Below are 16,308 nucleotides of genomic sequence, written 5' to 3'. Positions count from 1 at the left end.
CTGAACCCTTGAAGGTTATAATCTTACATTGATTCCCCTTCTCCCAATCCAATTTTCTCCTCCTCTTTCCACCAGTTGAAATGCAGAAACCCCTTCCAACACACGCACTTGAGTCTCTCTCTCAAGACCCAGCAGACCAGCAGAGCAGCTGGTCTTGGCTATCTGCAAAAGCAAAGAGGAACAACCAAAGCCAAAGAGTGAAATTATAGTGAAAAAACAATCATGCTGAGCCCCTTCCAGCCCTGGCTTAAGCATACGTAGTACAGATAGACAGATACTCTCGTGTTACCCTTAGAGGTGGCTGAAGCATTTGTAGTTCGACTGGAGGCAGATACCCGATACAGGGGATTTCACATCAACTAGCTGGAGCTGGCAGCGATGCCGAAAGCGTCAGCAGTGCCCCACCGTTGGCTCGAGAGGCAGTTACTGCCTCAGAGCTGATGCGAATCCCAAACGTTCACACAATCCCAACTCCAGCCTCCATCCCTCTATTTAAAACGGGAGCGTAAGCTGCTACCTTCAGTTTTGTAAGATTAAAAACTCTTTATGCTGACTCTATTTGGCAAGTGCCTAACCGATGCTCCAGGCATCTTATATAAGTAAATAAATAATTGAAAATGCTTCTCATTTAGAAAAAGAAAAAAAAATCCTTAAATTTCACTTAATATCCAAAAAAATTCCTGAAAACATTACATTTATATCCCTTCCCCTTCACAAGTCTATCATGCTTCTAGTTTCTTTTTTCAGGGGGATTTGTATAGGGCACAAGAAACATCTCAAGAACACCAGGAACATTGCTGGTCTCCCCTATCCGTGTGTGTAGATTACACGACCCCGCTTTCATCCACCACCAGCAATAAATCCCTGCCTCTTGGCTCACTCACCTCTTCACCTCCTCCCCGCAGATCATCTCTTGGCTTCGCACTGCCCTGGAGATCTCTGCAGTGGCCGCCCCAGCACAAGCAAACCCCCTTGGCAAGGTGGACCAACACAGGCTGAGGAATGTTGTTACCTCCCCAAATGTGTGGCAGCAGGAGAGCAAACAGGGGAGTGCCTTCTGAGTTCACACCAGGTCTCGGGGAGACCTGGATTTGCCAAGCCTGTCACCCTGAGCATGTAGTAATTAAGGCTAAAGAGCTCAATGAGTTTGTTAATACAGCTAATGAGCTTCCCCAACAGCCGTATCCAGTTCTCTTTCACTTTCTCTAGAGAAGACATCAATAAATCAGGATGTCTTCTGCCTGCATGTGGCCTTCACTGCAGCACTGTCCCAGCAAGCCTAAGCTGAGAAAATGTCTGGGTAGCCCAGTCCCTGCAGAGACCAATCATTTCCCTGAAAGAATTAAAAAAAAAACCCAAAATCATCCACTTAATGTCCACTGCGTTTTCAAATAATTTCATACAATATACCATAATTTTCTCCATGGTGGATTTTAAATATTTACCAAATTCACTGACATATTGTGATGAAGCACAATCCAAATCAAAACAATTGCTGCAGTGGTGAAAAACGTTCCTGCTCAATAACGATGTGAGCATGCAATTGCCTAATGGGTGGAAAACCTAACAAAAGCAGTGACTATTGAATCAGGAAAATAACGTTTCATGCTCATTCAGTACAACAGATACTGTCTTTTTAAGATTAGTTAAATAATGAGTACTCTCCTGACGCAACTTTTATTCCTGCCAGTACTCCTCACTCTTGGATCTTCTACTGTATGTTGTTTCTAAAAGTATTTTTTTTACACTTCTTACTAAATAACCAAGACGAGCGAGGAAAAAAACACACTAAAAAGAATTTAGGTGATGAAGAAAGTCTCACATGGATTGGATATTGGAAACAAATGGCATTGCTTACGTAAAAAAAGGAGACAATGCAAGCATTTCAAAACAATAATGGTGCAAAACGGATTGGGAGCTTCTGGTTTTCTAATCCCATAACAGAGGAGCAACGGGGCTTTTAAGAGAAAAATTCAAAACTGAAAACACTCATTTGAAAAAATAAGTTAGAAAAATCTGTTTTTCAAATAATGAAAAATCTAGATTAGGCAACATGCTGCTATCATGTGCTGTTCATGGCAAAAGCTCAGACCTGCCTGTTGAAAGGCTCTGCACCAATACGGCCAGTAAGACCACCAGAACAAAGCCCAGAGACACAGGACCTGACCCATCTCCTACAGGACAACACTGGGTCTGACCACGGCAGTCCCTGTGGGATTAAACTGGGAGAGATCACATAAAATCACCAGACCTTTCAAAAAACACCTGGAAAGAAATGCTACAAATAAACTCCCACCTACATTAGAAAGGCCGCATCAAAATTGTTTTTAGAGCTGATGAGTGCCCTCAGCTACCACTATATGGATTTAATGTTGAGTAAAACGTTGGCTGGTGGTATGGCACCTTTGCTGAACGAAACCTGTGTGAACACCGCAATGAGCTGCATGTTTCATTAATGTAGCACCTCCTTAGGGTGCCCCATTGCTTACAGGAAGGATGCCTCTCCTCAGCTAGGGCAAGCTGAGAACCTCAGGGCTGTAGAGATTCCTCTGAATCTCTTCTCACCTCTCCTTGGAGTGTTTCTGCTTCTTTTCCTCTTTTCTGCCCAACTTGCATGTTTTTCCCCTTTCTCCTTTACCATTTAACTTTACCATTTAATGGTCATTTAACTCCTGCTTGCTTTCAGCAGTCGCTAAGGCAGATTCCTCTTTGGGGCTTTGGACTCACCTTAATAGCTCTGCTGGCCACAGAAGATGCCACCTTTCTTGCCTGTCACTCAAGATGCATTAAATTCCATCCGAGAGAGACATCCAAGATGGATGCTGAGGTCTACTTTGCACTAGAGAGCTGTCAAGTGTCATCTGTTTCGCTGCGTTTCAGATCAAACCAGCTGTCACCAACCTCAGAAGACAGCTGAAGCAATCTCTTCCCTAAAAACACGAACAAATCCCATCCTTTCATAACGGTCAGTCCTTGCATTTAACATCGATCTCCGAATCTATACAAAGCCATCATAAGTCAGTGTGAGCAAGCTGAGCTCCCAGCTACTAGAAACCACTTTAAAGATATATTTCTCTATAAACAGGCCAGGAGACCAAAGTGTTGACATTGGTCAAAGAAACACAGGATAAAGGTAGGAGAGAAGGAAGTGTCTGCCACGTGCCAGCCACTGCAAAGCATTAAATCCTGAGAACTGGGTGCTGGAGATCTTTTACGTACAGCAGACAACAGTTCATTTGACTGGCTTCAAGTTCACCTCTTTTAACTGGTCTTTAAGGACATTAGTTAGGGAAATTCACAAAAGAAAACACTTTTTCCACTGAAAAAAATAGCCACAGAATTAACAAGTTCCAGCAAAAACACACTGCCTGTAAGAAGGATTTGCCTGAAACCAACACTCAATGTCCCACCCCTCCAAGGGCACCACCTCAGTTTCAATAAATCAAAATTAATAAATTCAGTATTGACTTGGGGTCTGCAATGGCATATCCCATCTCTCAGCACCTTGAAACTTTCTTTTCCAGGTGCAATATTGTATTCAAACTAAACCAGAGATGATTAAGGCTGCTTAAATATCTAATGAAACATCTGTGAATAAATTTGCTTGTTATCTTCATGTACTTATGTAGTCTGACTTATGTAGTGAGGTGTAGTCTGCACCTCACCAGATATGTAAATCCTAGGCCCTACGTTTTCTCCACAACTGCCACAATTGAAGGAGTTCTATACCTGAAAAGCAAGCTTGAGCAAACCCATAAAATATCATCTATAATTAAATTTGAACAGAGGAAATTATCAACTTCTACCTCGCTGCTATCAAAGGGAGGCAGGAGGGCAGGAGACCGCAGCTCACTGGTGGTCAGTGGTACTCCCACCCTGGGACTCTCAGGCTAGCAGTAGGCACAGCTGCCTGGATTTGCCAGCTTTATTCTCCAACAGTGACTTTTGATGATTTTAGGCATTTCTGTGTGTTCTTTTCTGCCTGTATCTTGTTTTATCCTCTGTTCCGAAACAGCAGAATTAATAATTAACACCCACCAGGCAATCGCTGAAAAGCAAGTACCAAAACAGAGGATACAGAGAGCTTCTATTGTTGACAGCTTTCAAAATCTTATTGCTCATCTTTCTTAAATCTTCAGTTCCTCAAGTTTTGAGATGCTCAGGCTCTTAAAAAATAATAAAAAGAAAAAAAAAAAAAGAATCTCAGCTCTAAAAAAGAAAAATAAAAAGTTGGGGGGAAGGGTTCCCAGGCCTCACAATCATGGAAGAAACACTTAAAAACTTCCAGAGGTTTTTACATAATATTTTTAAGTAACCAATTTTATATATAATCTATATATTTTGGCCAACTGACTAATTTCCAAATGGCTGATGCTGGCAGCCCTGCAACACAGGCTGGTTTACCGCAAAGTGCGCAATAAATTCTTATAGGGAACGGTATACGTTTCTGTCCCTCCTCCTGGAGAGCAGCATTGAAAGCTGCGTGACCAAAACACACACACAATGCCCATGGCCTTGATAACCTCAAGCACAAGGACAATGATAATGAGAGGATTTGAGAAATACCCCCAAGCTCGTGGTTGCTGGTGGGACAGTATACTTGGGATGACAGGGAAACGTGCCCATCTGCCTGCCACTGCCAGAGCTCACCACAGCAGCGTCCAGCTTGGGCTTCAGATGCTGACAGCTACAAACCCTGGATGATGTGGTCTGCAGAAGCCTGACACATTTCAGGCAACGAGCAGCAATGCTTTAAATTTTGCAGTTTAGGTCCTGGGTAGGACTGCTGAGAAAACGGACTTTCTCAGCAAAGCAAATTTTCAGCCAGTGCCTAATGGTGAAGGGAGAGCAGCTCAGCTGGACTTTTAAGAGGACTCTAAACAGAGTAATGCAGCTCATATTGGCAGAGGATTTCAAAGCCAACAGGATCATTCACTCTCAACAGCCACCCTGCCACCGCTGCTGACTCCTGCTTCACCAACAGCTCCTTGTCCATCTTCCTCCTCAACAGCATCAGCTTCCCAGAGAGGGAAAGAAAAACCCAGGCAGACACCCATCCAATAAAATGATACAGGCATGGAAAAACCACCACCCATATGGCAAATGATCTGCTTCCACAAGTGACAGGAACATCTCTGCAGGCTTTGCAAGAATCCTTTACACTGACAATGTATTTGATCCTGAAAACTTGCTCCTGACACCTGCCCAAGGCTCCTGGCCATTACACCTTCACTACTATTTTTTTCCCCTAGCGAACACTAGCAAGACTGCAATTACATGTTGCTTCTGGACACTGTCACGTTAATATGCTTAGAAGAAATATCATTATTTTTTTTTTAGGCTTTCTACTTGAAAATCACATCCATCAAGAGCCTAATAAGTTGTATCACTCTACCTCTCAATAGACCAATATGAAGATTTACTCAGAGTGAGGACTGAAACAAGGATCAGTCTGAAGAAATGTATCTGGAGCACAATTAGTCTGTCTGTTATTTTCTGACTCGCTAAAATAGTATCCACTTATTTTATAGATTTTCAAAAATTAAATACTAGAGGAAAAATTATTACTTCTTCCACCAAAACAATTTTTAATGGAATCCAGAAGAAAAAGAATATTAATACTCACAGCAATCATTTACTTTGATGTCTATATAATATGCAGTGACCCGTAAGTGGAATGAGCTAAAACTATCATAAATTCATTAGGAGAAATCATTCTTTGAAGAATATCACTGTAAATTTGAAATGAAATGGGCAATACGGAAATAAGCATAGCATTTAAAATAACTGGCTCTAGTAACAATATCCCTTCCATGCACTTCTATTTGAGCTGCAAATGCATTTCTTCCAAAAATACTGGAGAGGCTGGTTTATAAAAACTGAAATGCTGTAATTACTTAGTACTGATAGTGATAGGGCAGCATTCATATAGGATCTCAGACTTTGAAAAAAGAAAATAACCTGAAGGATGATTTTATAATTTTAATTTCCCTGGGAAAAGGAACCTGGGAGTATGTGCAACATAAAATGCACCAATCCAGACCCGACCGATGAACACTGGAGGAAAAGACATCCAATAAACTATATATTCCCAGGGGAATTTCTTAGGTATCATCTAATAAAAGCAAAAACCAAAATTCCTCTTCACCAAGTGGGGCACACCGTTTGCTTTGCCCAGTCTGTACCAGCACTGCTCAGAGCGGCTCTGCCTGGAGGAAACAACACCTCTGCCCTTGCAGCTGCCTGGTGGTTCCTGGGCATCCCAGCCTGCCCGTGGGGCACAGGGTGCTGCTCCGTTAGCCTAACGTCAACCCTGCCACCGCCGGCAGCAAGGGGCTTGATACCACGCTCGTCAATCCTTCCTTTAGTTACCTTTAAATTTTAATCCCTGGCTTTCATTTACTTACTCTGTAGCTGCATTTTGTAGCAGCGGCTTTTGTTCTGGGGTTTATTTCTTGAACTCCAGAGAGGAGCAGTCCAGGTGGGGAGCATCTCTGCGCTGGTCTGCCAGGAGCCTGTGGGACCTGTTTCCACAGACCTCCCTCGGGGCTCCAGGATTTGGCTGACCCAGCACCTAGGCAAAGTGGATGCCTCTCCTCGTGGGAAAACATGTGGGGGAGTAGCCTTGCTCTGCAGCCCTCAACTTCTCTGCTCCCTTTTCCAGCTCTCAGGACTACAGGAGATGCAGTGGGTGGGCAGCACAGCAACCCCCACACATTATCAAGTCTCCATGCACATCTGGTGACACTCACTTTGTCCTTTTATTACTTTCATGCCCCGGGAACCAAAGAAAAAGGGTGTCTCCATTTCTTTTTCCTCTCCCAGAATGACCTGAGCTGTATTTTTCAGTGTGATTTTGTGCTTTTCTCCCTGCCTGGATTCCAACCCAAGAGCCAGCATCATCTTCAAGCATTTTGTTGAGCTGAGGTTTTACAGCTGAAAATAGAAGAAGGGAAAATAGGGCAGCAAGAGGCAGAGAACAGCCTCTCCTTTATATACAGAAAGATATCTAGATACCCATCCTTGACAGCGGATAATGAACCAACATGATACAAATCATCCCAGTGCTCATACCTGGAGCTGACACCGTGCCAGCAGTGGGACAGGGTCTCCTGGATGATGCTGCATATAGCACCGAAAGCAAACGAGGCACCAACACAGGATTTAACACGCCAAAACTCTTCAGCGTAGACAAAATCCAAGAAAACCTCTTCTTTCTAAGGGCATTTCTGGTTTCTTTCCCCGTATAAGCAGAGCACAAGCAAGTTCTATCCTGAAATCGCGTGTTTTGAAACACGCTATTATTGCAAAATGGTTTAAAATAAATAATTAGTAAACTACAGCCCAGAATCTTAGTACTGTAGTATATGTTAATACGATACTAATTTTAATTTTTACCAAGCTCTTCACCAATGTACTACAATAGTGCTGTGATAAATATATAGTTACACATTTAAAATATAGCAATTCAAAACTTACCTAGAAATAGTAAGCAGCAGTGCCTTTAAACGCTTTACAGTACCAAATTAATTGTATTCCCATGCTTAGATTTGCATTTGTGGTATTTTGCATATGTAGAAAGGAAAACACCACAAATACCCCCACTAAATTTAACCCCAGAGAGTGGCACCTAGCTTACTTCTTTTAGCTAGCTTATTTCTTCTTATTTATTTTAGTGTCTAGATTGGGCAGCTTGGCAATAGAATTAAAAAGCTATTTTCCTAAATCAATCTGCAATTCAGACATATGTCAATATTTGCATTACACATCACAAAATGTTTATGATTGATGTAGCTATAATACATATTTTGCATACCTATTTAAATATTTATATTATACACAGTATTTTCACTTTCACATATCACATTTTATATAGTTATTACAGTTGTTTCATTCCTCATTTTCTGCTAGGCTTTTAATTTCATACACTTCATCTATCAGATACTACTGTCTACTTTTAACATATCACTGCAGAAAATGATAACTGGTGTTGAATACAGAGCCACTGAGATTGAGGTTTTGCAATACTACATGTTACAGAGCTGAATGATAAATGGAGAACAGCAGCTGGGCTGAGCAGCTCGAGACATAGTTAGGAAATAACAGCGCACGTAAGGCTGACAAAAATTACATTTGCAGGTAAGTGGAGTGGAAATTTATACTTATTGGAAAAAAATGGTAAAACATTGTTCATGTTATTAAAGGCAGAGTGAGAGATATAGCAAGAGCCAGGGAGAGAGGCAATTTTCTTCCAACTCCAGCAGGAATTAATCTCAAGCTCAAACACGCAATTTCAATATGGAGCTTCAGGACAAAACAGAGGATTATGCCCAATTGTTTTGAGTGTTTGGATAATAAGGCATAAAAATCCTAATAAATAGCCTTTTGTGCCAATGCAGACCAGAAAAAGATTTCCATTAGTAAAAGTTGCAAAAACATCCCAAAACTGAACTGCGATAAATATCGAGTTAACCACCTAACACAAAAAAAAGTAGTTTTAGTTATTTGATATTTTCCGAGGTATCTTACTATCACAGACCATCTCAGAGGAAAACTGATACAGCTCATCAAGTTTGCCAAAGCAATGAAAAGCCGCACGTATACGACACACCTTCTTATTTTACCTTTTCTGGTAATAAAATTTTGCAATGGAAAGCCATTAGTGCTGTGAGAGTGTGGAAATGAGGACAATTAAATTTGTCCTATTATGAATGTTAAACAAGCTGTTATGATTGTACTCTGTATATTTAACGTGATGGAGTAGAGCTAAACAGTGAGTCCTTTCCAAACAAATTAATAGATTTTTAGAAATGGTAAAGTGTGTTCTTTATTCCAGTCATACCTAGCAGGTATGTTTTAGAATATATTTAGCCTTTTAAAATATTAGTATTTCCTGCTTTTTAGCATTTTAGCTTTCCAAAGTAACAAAACCAGGTATGTGATATATGTGATTAGCCAGGATTAGCTTTTGCTGATATTTAGGGCCAAAACCCCCATCCAGGGGTAAACTCAGAGTTGATAAAACTGTCTTTGTTTTGGGGAAAGCTTATCATAAAACCCTTAAACAACCCACAGTCCCCCTAAGAAGATGGGGAAACGCAGGAGAGCTCACTTCTGCCCCAGCAGGGTTTTGCAGCGCCATCGTGGATCCCCAGGGAGTTGAGGTTTAGTTTGAACACCCAGGGGTTCATCCCCTCACTTGGCACGCTGGCACCAAGCTGTGCGTGGAGACAGCACTGTCTGGGCTGTGCCTGAGCCAAGCACCACCCTGCTGGAGCCCAGCCTGCCGTGGGCAAAGCCAGCCCACCCGCCCTCCCAGCCACGCCAGCCCAGGACCCTGACACACCATGGCAGCCCTTCTGTTTCTGAAGGCACAAATAACCATCGCAGCTGCTTCTTCAGCTCCAGGAGTAACACCCCACTCATGACCTTCTATGCAGAATCACATCTCATCTGAAAATTAGCACAATTTTCATGTTTTCTTATATGTATATATAGCCGAACACTTGTGATTAGAAAATGTATATAGTATATAGTAGAAATTACTTCTGTCTTTCATCAGTCTACTTGTTCTTTACAGATTTGACTCCAAACGTCCCTGTTTGAGCTGAGCAGCTATTAAGGCACGTGGTGCAGAGTGCCAGCACGCAGCGTAACCAAAGTTCTCCAGCACCTAATCCTGCTACATCCCAGGCTACAAGGATGTGTTACTGTCAGCTCAAGATTTTCGCCACCAAGTGCAACGTGTCTGGGTTCATTTCGAGGATGGAGATCCCAGGCAGGATGCTCAGGAAGGTGCCAGGAGCCAGAGGTACCAGGAATGAAATCAGGATCAGAGCGATCCCAACAGCAAGCGGAGAACTGGAGAAACAACCTGGGTAAAGAAGTGAATCAGACTGATGGATACAAGGGAACATCAGGGAAACAGTAACTGACTGTGACAGAGTCTGAAACAAGCTTGGCTTTTTTATCTTTTCTTATTTCCCTCCCCACCCCTCCCCCTGTCAAGAGCCTACATTTTAATTCAAGGAGGCCTTTATTCTGCCAGAAAATGCCTTTGCATGGAGCATCTTCTGTTTCACCTGGCATACAGCCCTAGAACAGCCATTCCCATTGTCAATACATCTTAGGAGTATTTCTGCTTTACAGTGTCAGTGTCGCTCAAGTTTTGAGCCCTGCTTAAGCCTCAGGCTGAAGCTGAGAAGATGGTGATTCACTGACAGAGCTTTGTCTCTCCCAGGGATACCCATGCTTGTACCAGCCCATCTCCAGCTCTCTCTTTAAACAGAATAAAAGCCTGAGACCCTGACAACAGGACCCCAGTACAACATGACAATTTGCCTGGTGTCTGCCATGTCCTCCCATTCTCTTTATCTACTTGCATGACTTTTTTTTTCCATAACTCAGAAATACTGCAACAGCAAGGGCAGAGATGGCACCGCATCAAAGAGCCGAAATTATAAGGGAAGATATTTTATTTTCACTTGAGCAGAGATATTTTTAAGCGAGACTTCAAAATACCTTTAAAAAGAAAGTAAGTGGTGATAATGGGACCGAAAAATTTGATGGCATCTGAATAACATAATTCAAGCACAAGTATCAGAGAATAAAATAACCCACACCAGAGCAGTTCCCAGGGAACAGACTGTACCAACATTCAGATTATACATCTCATCTGGGTTGTGTTTCTGAAGAAGATGTGAATTAGGAGCCCTGTGACAATAAAGAAACGTGGGATTAAGAAACAAGAGAGGAGGGAAAAGGGCTGGTTGATTCTCCCACAGCCTTTTCTTGTTCCTAAAATTTCTGTTGCCTGGAAATGGCTGATGAGAAGATGGGATTATGTAAGCATTTGCCAACTTTTCACACGTTAAGAAAACTAAAGCCTGAGTGATGGGTAGCTTAACCCATCTTCTAAGCAGTGAACTAAAACATGTTTACTAAGGAGAACTTGAACAGTGAAACCCCTTTAAAAAAAATCCAGGAGTGATGAGGACTTGACAACTCCCAGGATTAAAAAGCTGCATACATTACAGACAATGTAATCTCCTTACAGTAAGATGAGGAAAAGGAAAATAAAGCCTTTTTGGTGTGCAAAATGGTTTTTGTTTTAAAGTATATACATCCTGTCTGATGGAAGACTTCCTTGCATCACTGTCTTTTTTTGTTTTCCTCCCAACAGACAGGACCGAGAGCGAGCTATACCAGCTCTCCAACTCCATATTAAGTTATATTTTCCAACAAACCCACTGCTCCCATCAAACATGACCCATCAATAATAAAATAATAAGCACTGTGCTGTACAAATGTCTGTTCCCAAATGTAATCAGGCTAACACTTAGGTGCTACAAGAAAGCAGGCACTAACAAAAGTTTTGAATACTTCAGCGACTGTGTCACCTCAGCAGACCCAAGCTTTCCTGAACTCTTCCTCGTTGTCATTCAAGTGGCATGTTACCTTCTGCAAATACCCGAACTTAACTACAGCTGAAGGCTATCTTAAAATGTAACCTGCTACGCTTTTTCCATTTTTTAATCAAAAAACCATGAGGATTGTGCTCATTTTTCCATTTTCTCTGTTTACCAACAGAGCACTGGGGTCTCCAAAATGAGCAAAAAATTCTTGCAGTCACACTTCCAGTTCAGAACAAACGTGCTTACATTGGCGATAAAGCTGAATGCACTGCGGATGCTGCTAGAAAAGGTGATATTCTCAGCAATGTTTCTGAGGCACTAAAATAACCCAAAATACTGCTGCAGGCTAAAGTTGCACTGTCCACTGGAGCATCATCAATGCAAAACTGCAGGTGGCAAATTCTGGAGACTGAAGCAGAAATCGTGTGGCATGATGCTCAACCACCACTTGAACACCAAGGTTAGGACAGAGAAATAAACTCAGCTACTTACTACAGGAATGCACGTGTAGCTGTGTAACGCAAGTAGGGGTGTCTAGAAGAGGGAATATAAAGTATGCAGGTTGCCTGGAGATCACTTACATCTTCAGGAAAAGAAAAAATCCCAAACAGTGGATTTTTGTACAGCTGCCCAATGATGGCAAAAGGCAAATCCTCAACTGGTTCCACTGAAATCTGATGATGATTCTTACTGATATCTTACTGATAGAGGGAAAAAAACAAACAATCCTATGTGAAGAATAGCTGCAATGAACGAGTAGAAGCAGATAGGAAATTTTGCGCCCAACTATTATAACTGTGAGATGTCTTCAAAAAGTTAAACTGGGCAAAGCCAATTGCAAAATCAACATTCCTCCAGCTTTAGAAGAGAAGAAACAACTTCTCAGAAATAGCAGAAGTGACTCAACTGTGATTCTTAAGCTGCTTCAACAGCATCTTAGTTATTTCAAGTAGTACTAAGAGTTTATCTGAGGTTTCCTTCCTGTAAGTGGAACTGTGAGCCAGCAAGGTGCTCCAATGAGGGGAAAAGAAACACACAAAATTATTCTTGTGACTGCTGTGTTATGAATAGATTGCTTTTTCTATTCCAAACTGCCTTCCCTGTGAATTTTAAAATATGTAAAACCAGAAAGCACAGAGCAAATAATATCTACATAAGTAGGTCATTTTTTTTAATGGCAGTGCACTGTCGGTTTACTACCAAGTCGTCTGCAACATAGACACATACATTTCAAAGCGTGTGTATTCGGATCTGCAAAGGAGGTGAGCGAGTATAATCGTGGAAGCACTCGCTCCAAGATCAAGTAGAGCCTAATTCAGAAAGACAAGCAGGAAAAGTCATATTTTGCACCATCTATGTGAGCTTCGCAGAGAGTTATGACATTTTGGAGAAAATCCTCTTGCCGTGTGTAAGCTGTAGCTTGAATGTGCTGCACGTTGCATATTTCATTACAAAAGCAGAGCCACGTTATTTCATTAGATAAGCGATAAGTTCAATCCTTACCAAGTTTTCTTGGTTCCTGGCTGCTATTTTCTGATCATCTTCTCCCCCATTTTTCATGTATTTGACCTCTTCCACTGGTTTGATCCTATACTCATCTGAGCACCAAGAAAAAAAAAAAAAAAAAAGAAAAAAAAATTTGAACCAGTGTGTTCAGCAGCTGGGGAAAAAAACCAAACTAAAACCAGAACAGCTGACTAGAAAAGACCCTAATTAAACAAAGCAACTAAAAATTACATGTATATAGTTTCAAATGCTTAAACGTAACTGATACCAAGGAAGTTTTTCCTGACTGAAGCTTCAGTAAGAATTCCTAGTTCTGGCTTCCAGAAGTTGTTCAGTAGCTCCCTGGTCTAGTACAGCCACAGCACCAAATGGGATGTTCACTGTGTACTCTCCCCAAACTCCCTAGTTTTCTGTACAATATGTTTAATACAAACAAGTACTTTCCTCCTGCATCTTCCCTGGATTTTTATTACCAGTGGGCAAACAAGTGATGTACAGTAGTTACTACACAGAGGAGTCTGCTCATGGATGTTCCTTGCATTGAGAAAACCTCTTTTAAAAAGCAACGCTGATGGAGGCTATTTAAAATTTAATTTAAAAGCTGGGAAAAAAAACCCACACCAAAAACTTTGCTTCTTTTTCGAAAATTTTGGTTTTCCTGCACTATTTTACCTGAGCTAAAGCAGAAGGTACATAATGTACAGTCATAGAATGGTTTCTGGAGAAAAGGCCCCATGATGACCTCCCCCCCGCCCAGCCATTCTTCCTGCACATGAATGTTACCCAGATAGAAATCCAGCATAAAAAGAAGTAATAAGAAAAGTAAGATTCCTGGCTTGCCCTTAATATTTATCAGCTAGGTGTTTCAGCTCTTCAAATAATAAATTCCCAGCTCCTGTGGCAGTACTGAAGTATTATCTAACGTACATGTGCTGTCCCACAGTAAATATACAGCCTCGCTAAAACTTGAATAAAGGGTTTTTTTCCTTTGGTAGGACAAGAAGGGATTTGGTGATTCTTCTTTCTAGCCCAGGGACACAGCGCTTGCAGTACCACCACTGCCTTTTCTCAGCCCCCATTACAGCTTTTTACTCTGGTCATCTTTGTAAAATCTACTGGAAAAACACCCAGAGTTTTGCACCCACACTCCTTGAGCCAGGATATATAATTCAGACGAGAAACTTTACCCCAGGAAAGTTGAAAATGTTAATATAAAATTAAATGAGACATGCTACACTGGGAATAGAAGGCAAAACGTGGGCAAATTAAAAGAAACCACACAAACTTTATTCTTTTCCTTTGGGTTTTCAAGCAATATCTATCAGTTGCTAAGGGAAAAACAAACCACATGTGGATTATTCTGGGTTACTGTATTGTTAAAAAAAATAATCAAAATTATTTAGAAGGAAACTTGTTTTCAAGAAAGTGTTAACCACAGAGTGTGTAAGTTAAATAAGCGTAACTTTGAAAAACAATCTTTTTAAAAAAAATACAGCATGGTTTTGCATTTGGCCTAGTCCATATCTATACACTTTTTTTTATTATAGAGTTTAAATAAAACTGTGAATTTATCCAATAGCAGTGTCTCAGATCCAGAGTCTCAAAATAGATGGAAGAATTGAAGACAATAGAATTAGATTGGTAAATGGGAACAACTTCTCTAAATTTTTTTTTCCTCTTTTTAAAATGGAATTTAGGTAGTCTGGAGGTGACAATTCATAAAACCAAAAAGGCTGAACACAATAAAGCCTGAGAATTAGAACTACTTGACTGACTGCAATATCTAACTCACATTTTTCTCACTCCTTCAATGATCTATGTTGTGATTAGCAATAAAACCCACATGCAGAAAAAGCATAAAACTCCCACAGTGGCATATACAGATTCGAATAGGAAAACAGATGAGAAAGAAAATAGCATGAAGGACGTCTGCACAACCCGTGGCCAGTCCACATTAACTAAAAGAGAGAGGCATGTTCAACGCAGCCTTTTAAAAAACGAGTAAGGTATGGAGGTCCTGATGTTCAGTGGCAAAAATAACCTCTGAAACGTGTCTCCTGCTTTTTCCAAGAGATTAATTGTGATGGAACACCGAGCGCACACCCGGGCAGCAGACCATCCTTGGAAGACATTGTCTCTTTTAGCAAGTGGACCAGGGCACTGATGAGCCCATGATTGATAGTCAGTATAATCAGATTTGTGTATGAAAATTTGATACAGTTCAACAGGCTAGAGGCAAGACAGGAGGAAGGGTTTTTGTTGGAAACTTAATTCTGTATTTCTTCTCTAACTGACTGTAAGAGACTGCTGACAGGCATCGCTGTTCAGGCATTTGAGCTGAGGACTTGCTGGTACCTGGCTTCCCAATATTCATCATCACCATCATGGCAACACTCTTGTAATTATTGCACCATTACTACTTACAAATTTCTGCTGCTTTTACCAGGTGAATAGAATAGTTCAGTTGGAAGGGACCTCCAACGATCCTCTAGTCCGACTGCCTGACCACTTCAGGGCTGACCAAAAGTTACAGCACGTTGTTAAGGGCATTGTCCAAATGCCTCTCAAACACTGACAGCCTTGGGGCATCGACCACCTCTCTGGGAAGCCTGTTCCAGGGTCTGACCACCCTCTCAGTAAAGAAATGCTTCCTAATGCCCAGCCTGACCCTCCCCCGGCACAGCCTTGAACCATTCCCACGCGTCCTGTCCCTGGATCCCAGGGAGAAGAGCTCAGCACCTCCCTCTCCACGTCCCCTCCTCAGGAAGCTGCAGAGAGCCATGAGGTCGCCCCTCAGCCTCCTTTTCTCCAAACCAGACAAGCCCAAAGTCCTCAACCGCTCCTCACAGGACATGCCTCCAGCCCTGCCACCACCTTGGTTGCCCTCCTCTGGACGCATTCAAGGACCTTCCCATCCTTCTCAAATGGTGGGGCCCAGAACTGCACACAGGGCTCCAGGTGAGGCTGCACCAACACTGAACACAGCGGGACAATCCCCTCTCTTGACCAGGTGGCCATGCTGGGTTTGATGCTCCCCAGGATGTGGTTTGCCCTCTTGGCTGCCAGGGCACGGTGCTGGCTCCTATTGAGCTGCTGCCAACCAGCACCCCTGATCCCTTTCTGCAGGGCTGCTCTCCAGACACTCCTCTCCCAGTGTAGACTTGTGCCTGGCATTACTCCATTCCACGTGCAGAATCCAGCATTTTGATTTGTTAAATTTCATCCTGTTAATCATAGCCTAATGCTCCAATCTAACTAGATCCCTCTTCAAGGCCTCCTGTCCCTCAAGAGAGTCAATAGCACCTCCCAGTTTGGTATCATCAGCAAACACCTCCTGGATCCAGATCGTTGATAATATATCGATGATATTGAACAGCACCGGCCCTAG

At 41.9% G+C, this 16,308-nt stretch overlaps 1 protein-coding gene across 3 annotated transcripts in view; it reads right to left on the bottom strand.

Annotated features, from left to right (window-relative positions):
* C8H1orf21 (chromosome 8 C1orf21 homolog) overlaps window positions 1–16,308 on the bottom strand; it is a 126,712-nt gene that overhangs the window by 37,040 nt on the left and 73,364 nt on the right. For all 3 annotated transcript variants that reach the window (XM_074877111.1, XM_074877110.1, XM_074877112.1), the window contains one exon: window positions 12,918–13,012. In XM_074877111.1, the coding sequence (XP_074733212.1) occupies window positions 12,918–13,012 (95 nt within the window). The remainder of the gene's footprint in view (window positions 1–12,917; window positions 13,013–16,308) is intronic.

The sequence above is a fragment of the Strix uralensis genome, chromosome 8 (assembly GCF_047716275.1).
Source record: "Strix uralensis isolate ZFMK-TIS-50842 chromosome 8, bStrUra1, whole genome shotgun sequence".
NCBI classification, from domain to species: domain Eukaryota; kingdom Metazoa; phylum Chordata; class Aves; order Strigiformes; family Strigidae; genus Strix; species Strix uralensis.
The sequence above is the reverse complement of the archived record's forward strand: the minus strand, read 5'-3'. Positions and strand labels throughout refer to the sequence as shown.